Source organism: Chlorocebus sabaeus, chromosome 26, assembly GCF_047675955.1.
Source record: "Chlorocebus sabaeus isolate Y175 chromosome 26, mChlSab1.0.hap1, whole genome shotgun sequence".
In the NCBI taxonomy this organism is placed as follows: domain Eukaryota; kingdom Metazoa; phylum Chordata; class Mammalia; order Primates; family Cercopithecidae; genus Chlorocebus; species Chlorocebus sabaeus.
In genome coordinates this window covers 50,691,885-50,716,508 of record NC_132929.1, presented here as the reverse complement: position 1 = coordinate 50,716,508, position 24,624 = coordinate 50,691,885, and the positions used below count along the sequence as shown (strand labels likewise).

At 49.0% G+C, this 24,624-nt stretch overlaps 2 protein-coding genes across 4 annotated transcripts in view; one reads left to right on the top strand and one right to left on the bottom strand.

The window, feature by feature from the left end:
* The window catches only part of PPCDC (phosphopantothenoylcysteine decarboxylase), a 357,482-nt gene that overhangs the window by 193,069 nt on the left and 139,789 nt on the right, over positions 1-24,624 (bottom strand). The window lies entirely within an intron of this gene.
* The window catches only part of SCAMP2 (secretory carrier membrane protein 2), a 32,495-nt gene continuing 13,242 nt past the window's right edge, over positions 5,372-24,624 (top strand). For 2 of the 3 annotated variants that reach the window (XM_008015862.3, XM_038010181.2), the window contains exon 1: positions 5,378-5,540. In XM_008015862.3, the coding sequence (XP_008014053.1) occupies positions 5,484-5,540 (57 nt within the window). In that variant the 5' untranslated portion in view covers positions 5,378-5,483. Of the gene's footprint in view, positions 5,541-24,624 lie in introns of all 3 variants that reach the window. The other variant, XM_008015861.3, reaches the window with a different exon arrangement.

The following is a 24,624-nucleotide window of genomic DNA, read 5'->3' as shown; positions in this document are numbered from 1 at the left end:
GGCAGGTGGATTATCACCTGAGGTCAGGAGTTCAAGACCAACCTGGCCATCATGATGAAACCCCATCTGTGCTAAAAGTACAAAAAGTAGCCAGGCACGGGGGCAGGCGCCTGTAATCCCAGCTACTCGGGAGGCTGAGACAGGAGAATTGCTTGAACCCGAGGGAGGCAGAGGTTGCAATGAGTCGAGATCGCACCCCTGAGCGCCAGAGTGAGACTCCATCTAAAAAAAAAAAAAAAATTCCCTAACCCTAAACACCTTAGGGAAATATATTTGGGGTTTTCTCCCATCCCCTCTTTAGGTTGCCCTGCGATTAAACAAACCTTTTTCTTTGCTGCAACCCGGTGTCTTAGTGTATTGATTTGCACATCTGGCAATGAACTTACTGCAGCACAATCTGACACTATCTCCAGGTAGAAAGTGTTGGAATTAAATTAAATTGAAGGACACCCAGTTAGTATCTGCTGCAGAATTGCTTGATGTGTGGAGAAACAACCCACACACGTCAGGTGTCAGAAGTATTATGTTGAATGACTGTTGAGGGAGTCTGTAGTTGTGAGGGAGTCTGTAGTTGTGAGGGAGAAAAAACACTGCTTTTTTCATCAGTTCTCAAGATAACCCTGTGAGATTGTAACCACCTGACGGCTTCACCTTGCCTGCTGCCTAGACAGAGCCAATGTATCAAGACAGAGGAATTACAATGGAGAAAGAGTAAATTCATGCAGAGCCAGCTGTGGAGAAAACCGGAGTTTTATTATTACCCCAATCAGTCTTCCTGAGCATTCGGGGATCAGAGTTTTTATTTTATTTATTTGTTTGTTTATTTTTGAGACATTGTCTTGTATTGCTGCCCGGGCTAGAGTGCAATGGCGTGATCTCGGCTCACTGCAACCTCCGCCTCCCGGGTTCAACCGATTTCCCTGCCTCAGTCTCCAGAGTAGCTGGGATTACAGGCACCCGCCACCACGCCCGGCTAATTTTTTGTATTTTTAGTAGAGACAGGGTTTTACTATGTTAGCCAGGCTGGTCTTGAACTTCTGACTTTGTGATCCGCCCGCCTTGGCCTCTCAAAGTGCTGGGATTATAGGCGTGAGCCACCGCACCCGGCCTATTTATTTATTTATTTTAGACAGAGTCTCGCTCTGTCTCCCATGCTGGAGTGCAATGGCGTGATCTCAGCTCACTGCAACCTCCACCTCCTGGGTTCAAGCAATTATCTACCTCAGCCTCCCAAGTAGCTGTGATTACAGGCACTTGCCACCACGCCCAGCAATTTTTTTTTTCTTTTTTTTTTTTAGTAGAGATGAGATTTCACCGTCTTGGCCAGGCTGGTCTTGAACTCCTGACCTCATGATCTACCCGCCTCGGCCTCCCAAAATGCTGGGATTACAGGTGTGAGCCACTGCACCCAGCCTCAGGGATCAGAGTTTTTAAAGATAATCTGGCTGGTAGGGGCTAGACAAGTAGGGAGTGCTGATTGGTCAGGTTGGAGATGGAATGATAGGGGGTCGAAATGAGTTTTTCTTGCTGTCTTCTGTTCCTGAGTGGGATGGCAGAACTGGCTGAGCTACATTACTTTTGGGGGTGGTGTCAGCTGATCCATCGAGTGCAGGGTCTGCAAAATATCTCAAGCACTGATCTTAGGTTTTACAATAGTGATGTTATCCCCAGAAGCAATCTGGGGAGGTTTAGACTTGCAGCTGGAGGCTGCATGGTCTCTAAACTGTAATTTCTGATCTTGTAGCTAATTTGTTAGTCCAGAAAGGCAGACTGGTCCCCAGACAAGAAGGGTTTTTTTGTTTTTTTGTTTTTGGGTGGGGGAGGGCTATTATCAATTTTGTGTCAGAGTTAAACTATAAATTCCTTCCCAAGGTTAGTTCAACCTACACCCAGGAATGAACAAGGACCGCTTAAAGGTCAGAAGCAAGATGGAGTAGGTTAGGTCTAATCTCTTCCACTGTCATAATTTCCTCAGTTATAATTTTTGCAAAGATGGTTTCAAGATCAAGATGAGAAAAATGGGTCTTGGAGACGTGAAATAACTGGTGCAAAAGCAAACAGCTGCATTCTCTATATCTCCTCTCTTGTAGAATAAATGAATGATGTCTCTCTTATAGGGAATTAGACAGATAGGTGGGCAGCCACCACATTGGTTATAATTAAGTTCCATTCTTTCTTCACCAGCCCAGCATTGTACTTGGCTGCAGCAGACCCAGAGAGGCAGGACAGCCCTGTGGGGTGTGGACTGTTCTCCTGTGAGGCTGCAGACAGCAAAGATCTGTCTGCTGCCCTTGGAGGGGTGGCCATAGAGGCTTGGGGACAGGCAGTTTCTAAGGGGATACAAAATGGATCCTTCCCCATCCTCCCACTTGCGTGCAGACATTTCCTGAAGTAAAGCTGAGCTAAACCCTAAAGGATAGGATTTAGACAGGGGAAAGGAAGGTGAAAGAAACTGATGACCAGGTGCAGTGGTGTGTACCTGTAGGCCCAGTACTTTGGGAGGCCGAAGTGGGAGGATCAGTTGAAGCCAGGAATTCAACACCAGCTTGGGCAACAAAGCCATACTCTGTCTCTAAACAACAAACAAACAAACAAAATAAATGGATGAGGAAAACAGTAAAATAGTTACTAAATGTGTATCATGCATGTGGGCTGGGCACAGTGGCTCACGCCTGTAATCCCAGCATTTTGGGAGGCTGAGGCAAGCAGATCATTTGAAATCAGGAGTTCAAGACCAACCTGGCCAACATGGTGAAACCCAGTCTCTACTAAAATTCCAAAAAAAAAAAAAAAAAAAAAAAAAATTAACTGAGTGTGGTGTTGCATGCTTGTAATCCCAGCTACTTGGGAAGCTGAAGCAGCCGAATCACTTGGACCTGGGAGGCGGAGGTTGCAGTGAGCTGAGATCATGCCACCATACTCCAGCCTGGGTGACAGAATGAGACTTTGTCTCAAAAACAAACAAAAAACAAAGCAAAACCCAAAACCACAAAAAAAAATAAATAAATGTGTATCATGTGCTTTATACTATGTTAGTGACAGAAACACAACAGTGAGCAAAACAGACCTTAACCCTACCCTCATGGAGTTTCCAGTCTAGTGGAGGATACAGGCATAAAGAACCACCTATACTAGTATTAATTACAATCTGCAATAGATATTGTGAAGGAAAAGTACAGGGCAATAGGAGAGCTTATGTTGGGTATGAGGTGATGATGTAACCAAGAGAGCGAAGGGAAGCTACCCCTGAAGAAAGACATCTGAACTTGCATTTGAAGGGTAAGGAGAGGTTAACCAGAGGATGATAGTGGGGCATGGGTTAAGTGATTACCAGGTAGAGGGAACACATGTGCAAAGGCCCTGAGACACGAGGGCACAAGGAAGGTTTGAGGAATTGAAAAGTACTTGCACGGATGGAACATCGGGGGTTGGGCACCAGAAGGGGCCAGAAGGAGAGAAAGGTAGGGGCAGATCCTTTAGGACCCTGAAGACAAACTAAGAATTTGGGCGTTTATGAATTTTTTATTTTTTATTTTATTTTTTGAGACAGAGTTTCATTCTTTTTGTCCAGGCTGGAGTGCAATGTTGCAATCTTAGCTCACTGCAACCTCTGCCTCCCAGGTTCAAGCAATTCTCCTGCCTCAGCCTCCCAAGTAGCTGGGATTACAGGTGTGCACCACCACACCCGGCTAATTTTGTATTTTTAGTAGAGATGAGGTTTCACCATGTTGGCCAGGCTGGTCTCGAACTCTTGACCTCAGGTGATCTGCCTGCCTTGGCCTCCCAAAGCGCTGGGACTACAGGCATGAGCCACCTTGCCTGGTCTGATTTTTTTTTTTTTTTTTTTTTAACTGAGACAGGGTCTCACTCTATCACTTGGAGTATAGTGGTGCAATGATGGCTCACTGCAGCTTCGACCTCCTGAGCTCAAGCAGTCCTCCTGCAGCCTCCCAAGTAGCTGGGAGGACAGGCGCAGGCCACCATGCCTAGCTAATTATGTGTTTGTGTGTGATATATATGTGTGTGTGTGTGTATGTGTGTGTGTGTGTGTATATATATATATACTTTTTTTTTTTTTTTTTGTAGAGACAGGGTCTTGATATGTTGCCTAGGCTGGTCTCGAACTCCTGGCTTCAAGTGATCCTCCTACCTCTGCCTCCCAAAGTGCTGGAATTACAGGCATGAGCCACACACCTGGCCCGTTATGGAAATTAATTGAAAAATTTTAACAAAATTTTGTGACGATTTTGCCCCCTTTAAACAGATCTTTGATTACAGCATGAGGAACAATAGACCAATTAACAGCACTGTATTGGTCCAGGGTAAAAATGACAGTGGCTGGGATTTCGGTGACAGCAGAGATGAATACCAGAAAGATCCAAATAAATAAGGTGGATTTGGCCAGGCAGTGGCTCATGAGTATAATCCTAGCATTTTAGGAAGCCAAAGCGGGAGGATCACTTCAGCCCAGGTGTTTGAGACGAGCCTAACATAGTGAGATCCCCCTTTCTACAAAAAAAAAATCCATAAATTAGCTGGGTATGGTGGCGACCAGCTGTAGTCCCAGCTACTCAGGAGGCTGAGGTGGGAGGATTGCCTGAGCCCAGGAGCTCGAGGCTGCAGTGACCCATCATGGCGCCACTGCACTCCAGCCTGGGCGACCGTGAGACCCTGTCGCAAAAAAAAAAAAAAAAAAAAAGAAAAAAGAAAAAAAAAAGCGGAGTTGTGGAGAGTGAAGCAGCCACCTCCCCCATGATTGAGGCTCTGTCGCTGAATTCCTTCATTCACTTAATAAATGCTTGATGGCCAGGTTCAAGTCCCAACTCAGGTCCCAAAGCTGATGGACCCAGGAACCCTTGTTCCTAAAACGATGAAATGACATCAGAGGGCGAGCAGCCCTAAAAGAAGCAGGCTCAGCTCTGGTGGAGGACTGCTGGATGATCCTGGCACTTCTCTCTCCCGGAGCACGTTCTGCAGAGGAGGCGCTTTCCTAGTTCTCCCAAGGCCTCTGGCCTCACCTGTCACCCCTGTCCTCTGGCCGGGAATCAGTTTGGACTTCTTCCCAAACTTGGTCTACAGGGAAGTGAAGGGGCCGTTTCCTGTCCCACTTTTGAGAGTTCGCTTTAAAAACATAAAATTGGAAGGTGTCAGATTGATAGGCAGTTGGGAAGGACTCCGGCCACGCCTCTGGCTCCGCAGACCCTCCAGGCAGCCGAGACCCCTGAATCCCCGGCAGAGCGAAGATGTGGACGGAAGCCAAAAGCCCACCCGCCGCACTATTGTGGGCTGGGCGGGGGGGGAGGGGGCGCGGCGGAGCGGACATCGGTGACGTCATAGGGTCACGCCCCTCGGGGAGGGCACCGCGCCTGCGCCAGAACCGCTGCCTCGCTCCCGGAAGTGGAGGGTCTACACGAAGCGCCGCTGGGTCTGGGTGCCCGGAGGCAGCAGCGTTCGCGGAGTTCGCCCGCCGGCCTCCGATCGCCATGTCGGCTTTCGACACCAACCCCTTCGCGGACCCAGTGGATGTAAACCCCTTCCAGGTAAAGCCCCCCTCCCGACACCCAGCTCTCAGATTTCCCTAGGGCCCACGGCCGCCGCCCGGGCCTCTTTTCGCCAGAGCCGGGAGACGTGGCGTAGGAGGGACGGGTCATCTGCCCAATGGGAGAGCGGGCTTTGAGGCCTGGCCTATCGTAACTCGTGGGGGGCGCGACTAGCAACAGGTGGAACTGCAGAGGAGGCGGGGCGCTGAAGTCTTGGAGAGAGTGGGGTCTTCTAGCACCCGGAGACTGGGCTGTACTAGGGAAGGGGACTGGAGCAGGCACGGTCGGACCCTTAGGGAAGTCCCCTAGCGTCAGGGGGAAGCGAAATGTGGTTATCACATTCCCTCATTCTTGGATAGACACCTGTCTTGAGTCACCTTAGAAGAGGGGGTGACAGCAATATATGAGGAGGTGGTGAAGCCTGTGGTGGGGTGGAAAAATGTGGGAAAAGCCCAGGACACCTGCCACCGCTCCACTACCTGCCAAACTAGTGTATACAGTACAGGAGAGCCCCTGAGATTTGTCAGGGAAAGAAGGCTGGGAGAGGGTGGGAAGGTAGCCCAAGTTGAAAAATGTCCTTGATATGAATTCCGCATTTTGGCCATGGGTCTAGTTTGGAGTGGATTTTGACCAGATAGGAGAGTCCGGGTTAGGGAGGGAGGAGAGGTGCGCGGGGCTCTGAAAAAGTCTGGACCAGGGAACGTTTGTCTGATGGACCTATGTGTGGTGGCAACATAGTTGAGATGCACTGACCTGTGAGCTGGCCTGAAATTTTTTTTTTTTTTTTGGAGACGGAGTCTCACTCTGTCGTCCAGGCTGGAGTACAGTGGCGCGATCTCGGCTCACTGCAAGCTCCGCCTCCCGGGTTCACACCATTCTCCTGCCTCAGCCTCCCAAGTAACTGGGACTACAGGCGCCCGCCACCACGCCCAGCTAATTTTTTGTATTTTTAGTAGAGATGGGATTTCTTTTTTTTTTTGAGACGGAGTCTCGCTCTGTTGCCCCGGCTGGAGTGCAGTGGCCGGATCTCAGCTCACTGAAAGCTCGGCCTCCCAGGTTCACACCATTCTCCTGCCTCAGCCTCCCGAGTAACTGGGATTACAGGCGCCCGCCACCTCACCCGGCTAATTTTTTTTGTATTTTTAGTAGAGACGAGGTTTCACCGTGTTAGCCAGGATGGTCTCGATCTGCTGACCTTGTGATCCGCCCGTCTCGGCCTCCCAAAGTGCTGGGATTACAGGCTTGAGCCACCGCGCCCGGCCTAGAGATGTGGTTTCACTGTGTTAGTCAGGATGGTCTCCATCTCCTGACCTCGTGATCCGCCCGCCTCAGCCTCTCAAAGTGCTGGGATTACAGACGTGAGCCCCCCCTTTTTTTTTTTTTTTTTTTTTTTTGAGACAGAGTTTCGCTCTTGTTGCCAGGTTGGAGTGTAATGGCGTGATCTTGGCTCACTGTAACCTCTGCCTCCTGGGTTCAAGCGATTCTCCTGCCTCAGCCTCCTGAGTAGCTAGGATTACAGGCATGCACCACCACGCCAGGCTAATTTTGTATTTTTAGTAGAGACGGGTTTCTCCACGTTGGTCAGGCTGGTCTCGAACTCCCGACCTCAGGTGATCCGCCTGCCTTGGCCTCCCAAAGTGATGGGATTACAGGCGTGAGCCACCGCGCCTGGCCCTCTTTCTTTCATTTTTAAGACAGGGTCTCTTGGCCGGGCGCGGTGGCTCAAGCCTGTAATTCCAGCACTTTGGGAGGCCGAGACGGGTGGATCACGAGGTCAGGACATCGAGGCCATCCTGGCTAACACGGTGAAACCCCGTCTCTACTAAAAAGTACAAAAAACTAGCCGGGCGAGGTGGCGGCGCCTGTAGTCCCAGCTACTTGGGAGGCTGAGGCAGAAGAATGGCGTAAACCCGGGAGGCGGAGCTTGCGGTGAGCAGAGATCTGGCCACTGCACTCCAGCCTGGGTGACAGAGCCAGACTCCGTCTCAAAAAAAAAAAAAAAAAAAAAAAAAAAAAGACAGGGTCTCACTCTGTTGCCCAGGCTGTATCGCAGTGGAGGTCATGGCAGCCTTGACCTCCAGGATTCAAATAATCTTCCCGCCTCAGTCTCCTGAGTAGCTGGGACTACACGCATGTGCCACTGGGCCTCCTTTTAAAAAAAATTTTTGTAGAGAAGGGGTCTCACTGTGTTGCCCAAGCTGGTCTCGAAATCCTCGTCTCAAGCAATCCCCCGGCACCAGCCTCTCAAAGTGCTGTGATTACAGGCATGAGCCACAGGACAGTCTTCCTACTTAAAGCCCACACCTTTCTGCCTTTGAGCTGAGAGCACAGGGATGATCTTTTTCTACCATGAGGGGCTGAACTGTTAGCTCCAGAGCTCCTATGCCTCTTGTTTCACATCTGCTCAAAACCTGTTCTGGGGAAGCTTGTTTGTGCTGACTGGTGAATGATGAGCCCTGATGTTCTGCTCTGTCAGGATGTCATCGGCACGTTAACTTACCCTGCTTGTCCTTTATTTTGGTCACTGGCAGCTTTTAAGTTTCCTGCAGGTGTCAGAGAAGTCCTTGAAGTAATCCTTCCTGCCATTCACAGCATGAGTTTTCCCACTTTGAATTGCTTCAAGGGTCAGCGCAAAATCAAAGGAGACTTGAACTAAATAATTATACGCTGTTAGGAGAGTGAAAATGTTTCGCATCTTTCTTGGTCTCAAGGTGTCTTAGCCAACAGGAGCCCTCAGGGCAACTTCTGATAGCTTGTTCCTTAGAACATCAGGAAATTCTGAACATTCCTCTTGTAGCTTAATGTTTCTTGACAGAGCCTTTGCAAGGACCTTGTCTCTTATGTAAGGCAAACAGTCATCTCTATTCATCGAATAAAGAAAGATTTGCATTTTTTTTTCTGCCAGTGTCTTCTGGTAACAGACTTTAATTTAATTACAAAACTGCTGTATACTGGGGTTTGGGTTTTAGTAGGATCTTGTAGCCTTATGGTGTATGCCATATGTGATGATTTTCCATTTTTTATGTGTTTTTTTGGGTCCTGTCAGAATCAGAAATAAAAAGTCTGATGCTGTCTGACAGAGAGGAAGTCAGTTGTCTAAGATGCAGAGAACTTTGCTCTAGTGCTAGCAGAGGGCAAGATAGTTCTACCTTGTATTAATAGCTGCTTGACAGTCTTAAACCTCATCTCTGGCTCCAAAAATGACTGTGCAAACTGTGGTAGAAGTAACTTCTGCATTCTAGCAAGACAGTCTGTCCATCAGGAAGCCCCAGGAAATGGCATGACAGGAAGCAGCTGTGGTCCTGTCAGCCACATCTGGTGGGGAGTCCTGGGTGAGAAGGAGAGAGCTGGCTGGCTGGCTGCAATTTGCTCCTCCTCATCCTGGGCTGGGCTTTTCCTCTTGGCACACAGTGGTATGGGGAGAAACAGCTTTGGATGCGAGGCCTCTGAGTCTTCTCCTGGTCAGAGCTACCCGCCCTTTCCTTGAGATGGTGGTGTCTGCTTACCCGCCCTTTCCTTGAGATGGTGGTGTCTGCATTCCCAGGGCTGGGATGTTGGGAGGTGCAGCCCTTGGGTGCCTGGGTGTGAGCCCAGCTTCATTTACTCAGGGTGTTGGCACCAAGCTCAGGAGAGAGCAGGTGGAAAAGCGATAGACTCAGAAACTGTCACACCTAGTCACACTCCAGAACAGTCGTTTTTATTTCTGTCATGCAGTGTAATGGTGGATTGCAAAAATATACCTGGTGTTTAGAGTCCATGGTTGACTGTTAGAGCTGAGAACATTCTTAGAACTCTATTCTAACCTCTTCAGTTTAGAGATGAGGAAACCAAGACCTCAATGAGGATGGTATGTGCCAGAGTCATCAGCTATTTAGCAGCTAGAAGGGGCTGACCTGGGTCTCATTTCCAGGACAGGGCTGTTTTAAAGGTTTTGAAGCTCAGAGATTGGTGTTAAACTGCACTGGGGCTATTTTAGGCTGGCTAAGGAAAGAATGGAATGTAGCATCATCATGTTGTCACCATTCTTGAGAGTACTGGGAGTGGTGAAAGTAACAAATTAGTATTAGCTAAGCTACCTTTTTTCTCCATTGTGAGGGGATGGAATAATACAGATCTTGTGCTTTTGTTTTTTAAATGTTTTATTTTTTATTGTTGTTTGTTTGTTTTATTTTATTTTTTCCACTGGAGAAAATTCTTGGGCTTTTTAAGACAGTTCTTTAAAGCAATGCCAGTCCTGAAAGGTGCTCAGGGTTCTGTGGTCAAATAGGTTTGGGTTTGCTACCTATTTCATTTTTGTTTCTTTATTTTTTTTGAGATGGTGTTTCACTCTTTTCACCCAGGCTGGAGTGCAGTGGTGCGATCTTGGCTCACTGCAACCTCCACATCCTGGGTTCAAGCGATTCTCCTGCCTCAGCCTCCCGACTAGGTGGGATTACAGGCACCCACCACCACACTCAGAATTTTTGTATTTTTACTAGAGTCAGGGTTTTACCATGTTGGCCAGGCTGGTCTAAAACTCCTGACCTCAGGTAATCCACCCGCCTCAGCCTCCCAAAGTGCTAGGATTATAGGCATGAGCCACTGTGCCCAGCCTATTTGTTTTTTCAAAGATTCACAAAGATTGGCCAGGCACGGTGGCTCATGCCTGTAATCTCAGCACTTTGGGAGGCCAGGGCAGGTGGATCACTTGAGGTCATGAGTTTGAGAATGGCCTGGGCAACATGGCGAAACCCCATCTCTACAGAAAATACAAAAAATTAGCCGGATGTGGTGGCATGCACTTGTGGGCTCAGCTACTTGGGAGGCTGCAACAGGGGGATCACTTGAGCCTGGGAGGTGGAGGTTGCAGTGAGCTGAGGAGTGCCATTGCATGCCAGCCTGGGTAATAGAGTGAAACTCTGTCTCAAAGAAACCAAAATAAAGATTCACAAGGCTTGTTAGTTTGTTGAAGACTCTGAGAAATCCTACAAAAAGACATTGGCTCAGCTTTATTTGACCCAACATTTCTCACAGTTATTCAACCATGGAATCTGTTTTCTGCTCACTTGTTATATTCTTTGAAACTCCAGTGCACCATTTAGTTGACTTCCTCATCCAAGGTTCTTTATTAAGTGCCTGCTTCCACCCTGCACTGTGGGCGTGGGCTTTTATGACCTCTTCCTTGCATGTGGTTATAATTGGGATGATTAGAAAACTTCCTGCATAGAAAGAGCTGTGAATGGGAAGTTAAGATATGAGTGTGCCACAGGGTTTTGCCCACCTCCTAGGAGGAAGCAGGAAACTGCAAGCCAAGTGCTGTTGATTTCACAGCCTCCACTGGCACACCCTAATTCCTCTGTTGGTTATGGTGGCTGCTCTGTACCCTCTGAGTATTTCGGTCTCTGCTTCCGAATGATCCAGGGTGTCTGCTCCCAAAAGTTTCTCATTAAGTCTTGTCAGGTGATGAAGGGGTGGAAAGCTAAAGAGAGGCATTGTACCATCCATTTTTCAGCAGTCCACTAGAAATCAGACCACCCAGGCAAGTGCTAGGGCTGCTTTCCCACTTGGCACTTTTGCCAGATTATCCCAGGCAGACAGCATTGATCTCAAGGAGAGGAAGTGGAATAGGTGGTGGCATTGAACAGAGAAAACCTTTCAGTATTTGTAAGTTGCCAAGTCACACAATATCACTTTCACACATTGCCTCCTTGCAGTTAAAAGATAATCTCGGTGTTGTGGCTGCTTCCCAAGGATTTGAAATACTTCTCTCCTGTGGGAGGAGAAAGTGGCAGCAGAAACGTGATTTGGGTGTGAACAAAAGTTACTTGAATTTCCCTGTGCAGACACTGGGACCTTCCCAGAGAGGGTCGGCCCCAGCTTGACTGTAACTTTGGGAATTCTTGGAACCACCAGATGGACCTGATAGAACTTTACTGTGTAGCAGCTCATTGTCTCAAGAAATTTGAAAATGGCAAGGTTCTTACAGCTTCACTGTGACTGCAGACAGCTGCCCAGACGGGAGGATTCCTGCCTTTATTGTTTGCACCTGGAGCCAGGCTGGGTATTAAAACTTGGGTTAGAGAGACAGATGAACTTTGACTCTTCTGTTAAGTCTTCTTGGAAACACCTGGGGTAGGATAATCTTGTGTTCAGAGAAACGGTAATATTTAACCAGGACAAACAAGGGGTACTTGCTACTCATTCAGAGAAGAGTGCTGTGCACATTTGCAAGCTGTGACCCATCCAGCAAGTGCTGCTTTGAGATGTTCACGTTAGTGCACATCACTAAGGTTGTGCTGCTCCGCAGGCCTGTGCAGGAGACCATGGTAAATGAGCACAGTATGTGGTCAATGGCTTCTGGCAGGAGAGCTAAGAAATACTCACTGAGGCCGGGGCGCAGTGGCTCACGCCTGTAATCCCAGCACTTTGGGAGGCTGAGGCGGGCGGATCACAAGGTCAGGAGTTCAAGACCAGCCTGACCAATATGGTGAAACCCCATCTCTACTAAAAATACAAAAGTTAGCCAGGCATAGTGGCGGGCGCCTGTAGTTCCAGCTACTTGGGAGGCTGAGGCAGGAGAATCACTTGAACCTGGGGGACAGAGGTTGCAGTGAGCCAAGAAAAAAAAAAAAAGAAAGAAAAGAAGTGCTCACTGAGAGTGACAGCACATCACAAGTGGGATCAAGGCAGTGTCCATAGGAGCTGGGAGGGCTCTCAGGAGGAAGGGCAGAGCCCTATGGCACAGAGGGCTTGGGCTGAAAGCAGAAAGCCTGGAAGATGGGAAAACAGGGTTATTCATTTATTTTTTGAGACGGAGTCTCACTCTGTCACCCAGGCTGGAGTGCAGTGGCACGATCTCAGATCACTGCAACCTCTGCCTCCTGGGTTCATGAGATTCTCCTGCCTCAGCCTCCTGAGTAGCTGGGATTACAAGTGTGCACCAGCACGCCTGGCTAATTTTTGTATTTTTAGTAGAGATGGGATTTCACCACGTTGGTCAGGCTGGTCTCAAACTCCTGATCTCAGGTAATTCACCCACCTCGGCCTCCCGGAATGCTAGGATTACAGGTGTGAGCCACCACGTCTGGCCAGAAAAATAGTATTTTTGGGTGAAGGAGTGCCAAGAACCAAAAGTCACTCCTGCTTGCTTTCATCCCTGCACTCCTGTGTTGACCCTCACCCCTGCACCCCGAGGCACATCCTCACTCTTAGATCTTATGGTCTCTTGGAGAGTCATGAGCCTGGGATGCGTCTGCTGCTTGTGACTGACATGCTTGTTTGGCCAGTCTCTTGAAATTCTCTCCATCCTTGGCCTCTTTTATCCTGGTAATTCTCACCTTCCTCAGCCTGTTTTCACTTCCTGTCTGTCTTGTACGTTTAGGAGTATTCCAGAGTTCTTTTTTTTGTTTTTATTCATGCTATTGGAAGTTCAGAACTTAAACTTTCTCTTTCTTTCTTTTTTTTTTCTTTTTTTTTTGAGACGGAGTCTTGCTCTGTCACCCAGGCTGGAGTGCAGTGGCATGATCTCCGCTCACTGCAAGCTCCGCCTCCTGGGTTCACACCATTCTCCTGCCTCAGCCTCCCAAGTAGCTGAGACTACAGGCGCCTGCCAACACGCCCAGCTAATTTTTTGTATTTTTAGTAGAGACGGGGTTTCACCGTGTTAGCCAGTATGCTCTCGATCTCCTGACCTCGTGATCTGCCCGTCTTGGCCTCCCAAAGTGCCGGGATTACAGGCGTGAGCCACACACCTGCCTTTCTTTTTTTTTTTTTTGAGACAGAGTCTCACTGTGTTGCCCAGGCTGAAGTGCAGTGGCACAATCATGGCTCACTGCAGCCTCCATCTCCTAGGCTCCAGCAATCCTCCCATCTCAGCCTCACAAGTAGCTGGGACTACAGGCAAACACCATCATGCCCGGCTTTTTTTTTTTTTTGGAGAGATGAGGTCTCACTTTGTTGCCCAGGGTAGTCCTGAACTCCTGGACTCAAGCAATCCTGCCTCACCCTCCCAAAGTGCTGGGATTACCCTGTTCTCACTTTATACCTATGCCAGATCTAGATCTCTAGTTTTCAGCTTCTTCCTGAGCCTCAAGCCACTATTTCCAACTCACACCTGCACCTTCCCAATCCTTCCAACCAGAAATATTCCACAGCTATCTCCAACCTGACTCAATATCTTCTCAGATCCTCTCCCTACCCCACCACACCCAGCCTTGAAAAACCTGTTCCTCCTCTCCCACAATCACTTATTTTGGGCACTCCTTTCTTTCTTTTTTTTTTTTTTTTTTGAGATAGAGTCTTGCTGTGTCGCCCAGGCTAGAGTGCAGTGGCACTATCTTGGCTCACTGCAACCTCTGCCCCCGGGGTTTAAGTGATTTTCCTGCCTTATGAGTAGCGGGGAATACAGGCTCATGCCGCCATACCTGGCTAATTTTCGTTTTTGTTTTTGTTTTTGTTTTTTTTTGAGACGGCGTCTCACTCTGTTGCCCAGGCTGGAGTGCAGTGGCACGATCTCCGCTCACCGCAAGCTCTGCCTCCCGGGTTCGTGACATTCTCCTGCCTCAGCCTCCCAAGTAGCTGGGACTACAGGCGCCCGCCATCACGTCCAGCTAATTTTTTGTATTTTTAGTAGAGACGGGGTTTCACCATGTTAGCCAGGATGGTCTCGATCTCCTGACCTCGTGATCCGCCCACCTCAGCCTTCCAAAGTGCTGGGATTACAGGCGTGAGCCACCGTGCCTGGCCATGCCCGGCTACTTTTTGTATTTTCAGTAGAGACGAGGTTTCATTATGTTGGCCAGGCTAGTCTCAAACTCCTGACCTCAGGTGATCCACCTGCCTTGGCCTCCCAAAGTGCTGGGATTACAGGCATGAGCCACTGTGCCTTGCCTCGACTCTGTTATTTCCCTTCCCTTACCTGCCCTATAGTCTTTCCATTCCCAGGCCAACCAGAGAGTTGCTGAGCCCATGGCATTGACGTGAGGAAGGTCTCTGAAGTCCCTCTTGTTCCTCTTCTCCATCCCTAGCTGCTGTCCCCCAATTTGGTCCTCCCTTCACCCATGTTGACAGTTGTGTCCTAGCCAGTCTTTCCACTGTTGTCCCCCCATGCTGTTGCACTCCCTTCACTGCTGTTTGATCATGGCACCCCTGCCTGCAAATCTCTAGTTTTTCCCAGTTGCATGTAGAGCCACATCCAAAGTCCTACAGTCTGGCCCCACCCCCTTCAGACTGGTTCACTGATACTCCGCACTTCTCTCCACACACCCCTCTACAGCCTCCATAACCTTCTCTCATCTTCTGAACACATGCAAGCCATTTTTAAAGATTCTCGGCTGGGTGTGGTGGCTCAAGCCTGTAATCCCAGCACTTTGGGAAGCTGAGGTGGGCAGATCACGAGGTCAGGAGATCGAGACCATCCTGGCTAATACGTTGAAACCCCGTCTCCACTAAAAATATAAAAAATTAGCTGGGCGTGGTGACATGCACCTGTAATCCTAGTTACTCAGGAGGCTGAGGCAGAAGAATCGCTTGAACCCAGGAGGCGGATGTTGCAGTGAGCAGAGATCACACCACTGCACTCCAGCCTGGGTGACAGAGCGAGACTCCATCTCAAAGAAAAAAAAAAAAAAATATATATATATATATATATATATATATATATATATATATAATAAATAAATAAATAAATAAAGATTCTGTGGTTTTGCAAATGTGGTTCTTACCTTCCTCTTTACTGTTTGCTAAGTTTCTTTCATCTCTCAAGATCCAACTCAGATTCCAGCTCAGTAGAGCCTTTCCTGACTCTCCCAGACAGCTTAATTGCTGTCTCCTCTATGATCACATTGTGTCTGCCCTCACCCTGTCACAGTGCCGATCATGTGCCATCACCTCTTGCCCTGGTTTCTGTGTGATTCTCTGTACTATTGCTTCTCGAAGGCAGGAATCAAGGCTTTTTCTTGGTTTCCCTAGCCCAGTGCTTGGCATGGAATGGTTTGTGTATGGAGAGACTACACGGAGGTGGGAGGAGATAGTAACTGTCCCATTTTGAGGGTAGACTCCTTTAGCGGAGTGGTGCCAGGTCCTGGAAGGCCTTGAATGCCAGGCCAGGTGACTCAGACTTGCTTTTCTGGATGGTTCCACACATCGCAGCTAGTGGCAGGGAGCGAGGCCTGAGACTGTACCTTGCTCACTGACTGCTTTTTTTCTTTCTTTCTTTTTTTGGAGATGGGGTCTGTCTCTGTCCCCCAGGCCAGGGTGCAGTAGCACAATCATGACTCACTACAGCCTCGACCTCCTGGACTCAGGCAGTTCTCCTGCCTCAGCCTCTGGTATAGCTGGTACCACAGGTACCCACCACCACACCTGACTGATTTTTTTTTTTTGAGATGGAATCTCGCTCTGTTGCCCAGGCTGGAGTGCAATGGCGTAATCTCGACTCACTGCAACCTCCCCGCGTCTCAGGTTCAGGTGATTCTCTTGCCTCAGCTTCCTGAGTAGCTGGGATTACAGGTGCCTGCCACCAACACCTGGCTAATTTTTGTATTTTTAGTAGAGACTGGGTTTCACCATGCTGGCCAGGCTGGTCTCAAACTCCCAACCTCAGGCGATCCACCCACCTCAGCCTCCCAAAGTGCTGGGATTACAGGTATGAGCCACTGCACCTGGCCTAATTTTTGTATTCTCTGTAGAGATGGGGTTTCACCAAGATGCCCAGGCTGGTCTCAACTCCCGAGCTCAAGCGATTTTCTCGCCTCAGCCTCTTAGAGTGGTGGAATTACAGTCATGAGCCACTGTGCCCAGCCTATTTTTTGTTTCTTTCTCTGTTTAAAAATATGCTTTTGTGTGTGTGTGTGTGTGTTTATGGTGTTTTTTTTGTTTTGTTTTGTTTTTTCTTTTTTTTTTTTTTGAGATGGAGTCTCACCCTGTCACCCAGGCTGGAGTGCAATGGCACGATCTCAGCTCACTGCAACCTCTACCTCCCGGGTTCAAATGGTTCTCCTGCCTCAACCTCCCAAGTAGCTGGGATTATGTATGTGTGTTTTTAAAATCAAAATAACATGATCACATTATAGAAAATTTAGAAAACAGAAAATAAGTCTTCCATATTTCTACCAGTCATTTGCAACCATTGTTATTTATTTATTTATTTATTTTGAGACGGAGTCTTGCTCTGTCGCCCAGGCTGGAGTGCAGTGGCTGGATCTCAGCTCACTGCAAGCTCTGCCTCCCGGGTTTACGCCATTCTCCTGCCTCAGCCTCCCGAGTAGCTGGGACTACAGGCACCTGCCACCTCGCCCGGCTAGTTTTTTGTTTTTTTTAGTAGAGATGGGGTTTCACCGTGTTAGCCAGGATAGTCTCGATCTCCTGACCTCGTAATCTGCCTGTCTCGGCCTCCCAAAGTGCTGGGATTACAGGCTTGCGCCACCGTGCCCGGCCTTATTTATTTATTGAGATGGAGTCTCACTCTGTCTTCTAGACTGGAGTGCAGTGGTGTGATCTCGGCTCACTGCAGCCTCCGCCTCCTGGGTTCAAGTGATTCTCCTACCTCAGCCTCCCGAGTAGCTGGAATTAGAGGCAAATACCACCATGCCTGGCTAATTTTTGTATTTTTAGTAGGGAGGGATTTCACCCTGTTGGCCAGGGTGGTCTTGAACTCCTGATCTCAAGTGATCTGCCCACCTTGGCCTCCCAAAGTGCTGGAATTATAGATGTGAGCCATCACGCCTGGCCTGTATTTTTTTTTTTTTTTTTTTTTTTTTTGAGACAGAGTCTCACTCTGTCACCCAGGCTGGAGTGGAGTGATATGATCTCGACTCACTGCAACCTCCACCTCCCAGGTTCAAGCGATTCTCCTGCCTCAGCCTCCAAAGTAGCTGGGATTACAGGTGCATGCCACCACACCTGACTAATTTTTGTATCTTTTTTTTTTTTTTTTTTTTTTTTTTAGTAGAGACAGGGGGTCTCACCACATTGGCCAGGCTGGTCTCAAACTTCTGACCTCAAGTGATCCGCCTGCCTCGGCCTCCCAAAGTGTTGAGATTATAGGCATGAGCTACCGGGCCTGGCCCATAATTTGGTATGGATGTAACAAAGCCCTTTCCCTTTCCCTTTCCCTTTCCCTTTCCCTTTCCCTTCCCTTCTTTCCCTTCTCTTCTTTCCCTTCCCTTTCCCTTCCCTTCCTTTTTTTTTTTGAGACAGACTCTCGCTCTGTCGCCCAGGCTGGAGGGCAGTGGCGCTATCTCGGCTCATTGCAAGCTCTGCCTCCCGGGTTCACACTATTCTCCCACCTCAGCCTCCAGAGTAGCTGGGACTACAGGCACCTGCCACCACGCCCGGCTAATTTTGCTTTTGTATTTTTAGTAGAGACGAGGTTTAACCGTTAGCCAGGATGGTCTCAATCTCCTGACCCCGTGATCCACCCGCCTTGGCCTCCCAAAGTGCTGCGATTATAGGCGTGAGCCACCACGCCCGGCCAGAAAACCTTTTCTGTATTGCTGCACCATCTTCATAGCTGTGATTCTTAGTGGCGGTGTGGGCCTTCAAGGAGATGTGTACCAAAATATACCTGTGCTCTCTGTCATTGGATGTTTGTTTCCTGCTTTTTTCTCCTATTGTAAGTCCTGGTCCTATGAATATCATTGCAGGCACAGAATTTTACATGTTTTTGTGATATTTTCTTAGGACAGATTCTCAGGTACCAGGTCAGAGAGCACCAAGGTCAACCGTGGCTCTTTGTGCACTGGGACCCAGCTAGCCACTCTGGAGATGATTGCTTTTTCTTGCTCTGTCACACTCAGCCTCATCTCCAAAGCCTGTAGGACTTCACAGAGGTTCCAGAGTGTTGCTGACTCTCTGCCTCTCAGCGTGACCCTGAATTTTTAATTTTTAAAAATTTTTTATTTATTTATTTTTCCCTGAGTCGAGTCTCGCTCTGTTGTCCAGGCTGGAGTGCACTGGCACGATCTTGGCTCACTGCAACCTCTGCCTCCCGGATTCAAGTGATTGTCCTGCCGCAGCCTCCGGAGTAGCTGGGATTACAGGCACCCGCCACCATGTCTGGCTAATTTTTGTATTTTTAGGAGAGACGGGGTTTCACCTTGTTAGCCAGACTGGTCTTGCACTCCTGACCTCAGTTGATCCACCTGCCTCGGCCTCCTAAAGTGCTGGGATTACAGGCATGAGCCACCATGCCTGGCCAAAATTTATTTATTATTATTATTATTTATTATTTTTTTGAGACAGAGTCTTACTCTGCTGCCCAGGCTGCAGTGTGGTGCCGTGCTGCAATCTCGGCTTACTGCAACCTCCTCCTCCTAGGTTCCAGCAATTCTCCTGCCTTAGCTTCCCAAGTAGCTGGGACTACAGGCGTGCACCACCACACCTGGCTAATTTTTTTTTCTTTTTTGAGACGAAGTCTTGCTCTGTCTCTCAGGCTGGAGTGCAATGGCACAATCTCAGCTCACTGCAACCTCCGCCTCCTGGGTTCAAGCGATTCTCTGCCTCAGCCTCCCAAATAGATGGGATTACAGGCACCTGCCACCATGCCCAGCTAATTTTGTATTTTTTAGTAGAGACGGGGTTTTGCCATCTTGGCCAGGCTGGTCTCGAACTCCTGACCTCAGGTGACCCACCTACCTCGGCCTCCCAAAGTGGTGGGATTACAGGCGTAAGCCACCACGCCTGGCCAATTTTTGTAATTTTAATAGAGGCGGGGTTTCACCATGTTGGCCCTTGTTGGCTGGTCTAGAACTCGTGGTTTCAAGTGATCCTCCTGCCTTAGCCTGCCAAAGTGCTGCAATTACAGGTGTGAGCCACCACACCCGGCCAATTTTTGTATTTTTAATAGACATGGGGTTTTACCATGTTGGCCATGTTGGCTGGTCTGGAACTCCTGTTCTCAGGTGATCTGCCTGCCTTGGCCTCCCAAAGTGCTGGGATTACAGACCTGAGCCACCACTCCAGGCCTAAACTTATTTTTTATTTTTAATATTAAAAAAAAGAGACAGGGTCTCGCTATGTTGCCCAGGTTGATCTCAAACTGGATTCAAGCCCACCCTTTCACCTCAGCCTCCCAAAGTCCTGGATTACAGGCTTGAGCCACCGTGCCCAGCTGGCCCTGAATTTTTTTTAGTGCATGAGATGATATTTATTTAATGTGTTTTTTGGAGCCTGAAGTAAACCTCACACTGGGAGCCTGGGTAGAATACGGGAAGGGAAGGCAAGGAAAAGTCACAGAGAGCTCAGACAGCCAGCACCTGTGAAACGCATAGAAAGAGGTTTCCAAACCAGTGACAAGTGTGGTTTTCAATTAGCTGGGCGTGGTGGTGCGCACCTGTAATCCTAGCTACTCCAGAGGCTGAGGCATGAGAATCGATTGAACCTGGGAGGTGGAGATTGTAGTGAGCGGAGATTGCACCACTGCACTCCAGCCTGGGCAACAGAGCGAGACTCTGTCTCAAAAAAAAAAAAAAGTGTGGTTTTCATGGCCCTTCCTGGCAGAGCTGCAGCCTAACTCTGCCTTCCTCTCTTCCCTCACTGCCTTTACCCTCCAGCTATGTGGAAGTGCCTCACTCTCCTGCAGTGGTGGGGAGCCTTACTGATCTGGGCCTTTGCTCTCTGTCTTCCTTCTGCAACCTGGCCTTTCTTGAAGCCCACTGAGGTGTCTCCCCTTCTTCCTGTTTTTGCTCTGCACCTTGCTGTGGTCCCCAACACCCCCTCAGGGGGTGTCCACTTGTCTCAGATACCAGATTGTGGACTCCAGAAGGGTGAGAGCTGTGTCTTATTCACTGTGGTATGTTCCTCACACTGTAGCTGGTTGCTGAATGAAAATAACTGAGGTTAAGAGCCTTTTATTTGTTATAAATTCAGTAAAGGGCATTAGCCAGTCTGAGTGGCACTGCAAGGGGTTTTAGGTTACTCCTCCTTGTAGGTGAAACTTAGCCCTCACCATCCTAGGGCCGGGCACGGTGGCTCATGCCTGTAATCCCAGCACTTTGGGAGGCCGAGGCGGGCAGATCACAAGGTCAAGAAGTCGAGACCATCCTGGCTAACACGGTGAAACCCCGTCTCTACTAAAAATACAAAAAAATTAGCCAGGCGTGGTGGTGGACGCCTGTATTTCCAGCAACTTGGGAGGCCGAGGCAGGAGAATGGCATGAACCTGGGAGGCGGAGCTTGCAATGAGCCGAGTTCGCGCCACTGCACTCCAGCCTGGGCGACAGAGTGAGACTCCATCTCAAAAAAAATAATAATAAATAAATAAGAGCCAGTTAGTTGATGCTCAGTTAGTGGGAAAGAAGGTTTATGCTGTTGATTTCCTGTTTGTAACTTGGAGTAAAAGCTCATGGTGCTCATTTAGGCCAGTCAGGGTGATCCTTACTCAAAAGACTGTACATATGTCTTACCAAAAGTGTTTCTCAAGAACCAGCTCTATGGCTGGGCGTGGTAGCTCATGCCTGTAATCCCAGCACTTTGGAAGGCCGAGGCTGGCAGATCACAAGGTCAGGAGATCGAGACCATCCTGGCTAACACAGTGAAACCCCGTCTCTACTAAAAATACAAAAAAATTAGCTTGGTGTAGTGGTGGACGCCTGTAGTCCCAGCTACTTGGGAGGCTGAGGCAGGAGAATGGCGTGAACCCGGGAGGCAGAGCTTGCAGTGAGCCAAGGTCACGCCACTGCACTCCAACCTGGGCAACAGAGCAAGACTCCGTCTCAAAACAAACAAACAAACAAACAAAAAACCCCAGCTCTTTGAAGGAAAGAAGAAAGCAAGGAAACAAGCGGAAGCCCTTGTCAGTGTCTTCCTGGAGTGGGGTTCATTCATTCAGCCACATATTCACTGAGTGCCTTCAATTTGTCAGGCTCCGTACCAGGCTTCGGGATGCTTTGCCCACTCAACTTTACCATCTTGTGTCCCTGGAGACAGACTTGGATTCACTGACTACTACCCCTGAGATCTTAAGCTACTTCCCCTCTCTGAGCTTGAGCTTTTCCAGCTGCAAAAGATAAATATTCCTCCCTCATAAGGCTGTTGTGAGGGTTAAATGAGGAGCTGTATTGTAGCTTTTCTCAGCCAGGGTCCCGAGCTGAGCCACAGAACAGAAAAGCTGATTGGAGTGACTCTCTCAGCTCTCTCAAGTACGGAGTATAACTAGTACCATCCTAGGTAACAGGAGAGAAGTAAAGCCATTATAAATAGTGGATTAGGGGGTCATAAGTCTCTTGAAGAACCAGGTCAAGGAAGGCCAGTACAACCCTCTTTTCTGACAGCTCGACATAGTGGCCAGTTCTAGGGCAACTAGAATTTCACAGTAGCATCATTGTGTGGTGAGTTTGGCACACCGTAGACACTAAGTAAATGTCAGCTTCCTTCCCCAGTCCCTCCTCCTCCCTCCCTTTCTTGCCAGGACTCAGCTTCTCCTAGAGCCACGCACATCTTTCAGAAAGAGCCTAGGTTTTCTTAAATGGGAAAATATCCACTTGTCTTAGCATTCTAGGTCACTCTTCCTAGGCAACGTGCTTCCAGGCCCTTGGGCTACTGCTGTGATGCAGGTGCCTCCTGTTTGCTATGCCCTGGCACTTGGGCAGTGCTTCCTAGAGAAGGGGGAGGCCCTACAGCGTGCTGCATGTCTTCTCAAACCACTGAGCTGCGGTGCTGCCACAGGCCCTTCACCAAGCACCAGGGAACTAAAGTATGAACTAGACACAGATGCACATGGCTGCAGGGAGTTTCTAGCTTACTAATGGAGATCAGATTTGTTTATGAGGAGCCCAGTGAGGGGTGCCAGGCCATGTCTTTAAGATTTTAGGGGCCGGGCGCGGTGGCTCAAGCCTGTAATCCCAGCACTTTGGGAGGCCGAGACGGGCGGATCACGAGGTCAGGAGATCGAGACCATCCTGGCTAACACAGTGAAACCCCGTCTCTACTAAAAACACACAAAAAAAACTAGCCGGGCGAGGTGGCGGGCGCCTGTAGTCCCAGCTACTCGGGAGGCTGAGGCAGGAGAATGGCGTAAACCCGGGAGGCGGAGCTTGCAGTGAGCTGAGATCCGGCCACTGCACTCCAGCCCGGGCGACAGAGCAAGACTCCGTCTCAAAAAAAAAAAAAAAAAAAAAAAAAGATTTTAGGAAAAGGGGAAGGATCAGAGTGAACAGGGCAGTCACCCTATCATCCCCATCACAGTCCCCTTCTGTCTGCCATTCATAAAGGAAATGGCATCTCTTTGTGGGCCTGGAGGTCACCTGTTAAACATGTGCACCTTGGCCAGATGTCTGTATGCTAGCATCTGAAAGTGCTACCAGAGCAGCCCCTCTTCTTCTGTCCTCTGGTGACTCAAGACTCGAGGAGCCAGTTCTGTGGATGGTAGATCCGATTTCAGTGACTTCGGCGGTGGCTAGGTTCTGCTGAGTCTGAAAGGGGAACAGATACCAAGCCCTAAATCTTCCTTGCAGGAAGCCAGATGATTCTAGTAGTAAACCACTGGTCCTTCAGGCATGAAATAACCTCAGGGCCAATTCCTCAGCAACACAGAGCCTCCTGAACTTCGCCTGGTCACTTCGTCCAAGTTGCAGGAGCCATCAGGGCAGAGTTGGTGTTCAGCAGGAAGGACACAGCCGGTCTGTCACAGAGGAGGTTGGAAGGGGTGGAGGCTGTAGTATGAGGCACATCCAGACACAGTGAGTTCTGGCTGTATGCCTGGGGACAGTCAGTCATACCCTGTATGAACTGGTGACTCAGGTGGGAAGATAAGAGGTAGTATCTGTGATAAAACCAGAGAATATTCAATGCTGACCCTCAGCTCTGTGAATGTTTAGAGTAAGGAGAGAGCTCCCATTTTGGGTCCGTGGATCATGGTGAATATCAGTTTCTACATCTGTAAACTGAGGGGGTCACTCTGTGGATGCATCTAATATTAGCATTGTATTTAAGAATTGGATCTGGACAAGGTGAGGTGGCTCACGTTTGTAATCCTAGCGCTTTGGGAACCCAGGGTGGGAGGATCACTTGAGCCTAGGTATTCAAAACCAGCCTGGGCAACAAGACAAGACCCCATCTCTACAAAAAAAAAGCTTTAAAAATCAGCCAGGCCTGGTGGCTCATGTGTGTAGTCCCAGCTACTCAGGAGGCTGAGGTGGGAGGACTGCTTGAGCCCAGGAGTTTGAGGCTACCATGAGCTATGATTGCACCACTACACTCTAGCCTGGGCAACAGAGTGAGACCCTGTCTCTTAAAAAAAAAAGAGAGAAAGAAAAGAACTGGAGTCCAGGTGTAGTCTTGCCCAACATGGTGAAACCCCACCTCTACTAAAAATACAAAAATTAGCTGGGCGTGGTGGCAGGCGCCTGTAATCCCAGCTACTCAGGAGGCTGAGGAACGAGAATAGCTTAATAACTTGAGCCCAGAAGGCGGAGGCTGCAGTGAGCTGAGATCGCGCCACTGTGCTCCAGCCTGGGCGACAGAGCGAGACTCCGTCTTAAAAAAAAAAAAAAGAACTGGCTCTACAGAGGCTTCCGGTGGAGGTGAGGCTGGGCCTGAAGTATGGGAGCATCTGGTTTAATAATTAGGAGTGTGGGGTGAGGTGTGGAACCCAAGCAGTGTCTCCACAGGCAGGAACAGCCCTGAATTTGGCCACCCTCAGGGCTGTTCCTCATGGAGCCCAGGCATGGCTGTGAAGCTGGACCTGAGCCCTGCATCTGTTACCAGGAAGGGGAGGGTGCGGAGGAGCTCTCCTGGGGGCGGGACAGGGGGAAGACAACTGCCCCAGGCCAGCAGGGGCGCAGTAAAGAGGATGGCAGAGCCCCATGCAGAGATCAGATGGGAAAAGGAGACAAGGTTGTGTTCTGAGGACATTCTTGGATTTTATGAAAAGACTTTAAAAAATCCCCGAAACCCAAAAACATTTTCTTCGATTTTCATCTGAGCCTATCATATCTCTGCTCTTAGCAAGTGTGCCCGATTTAATAAAATCAGTACTGGCAGCCAGCAGCATGTTTTTGTTCTAGAACCTTAGACTATCTTTTTTTTTTTTTTTTTGAGACGGAGTTTTGCTCTTGTTGCCCAGGCTGGAGAGCAATGGTGCGATCTGGGCCCACCACCACCTCCA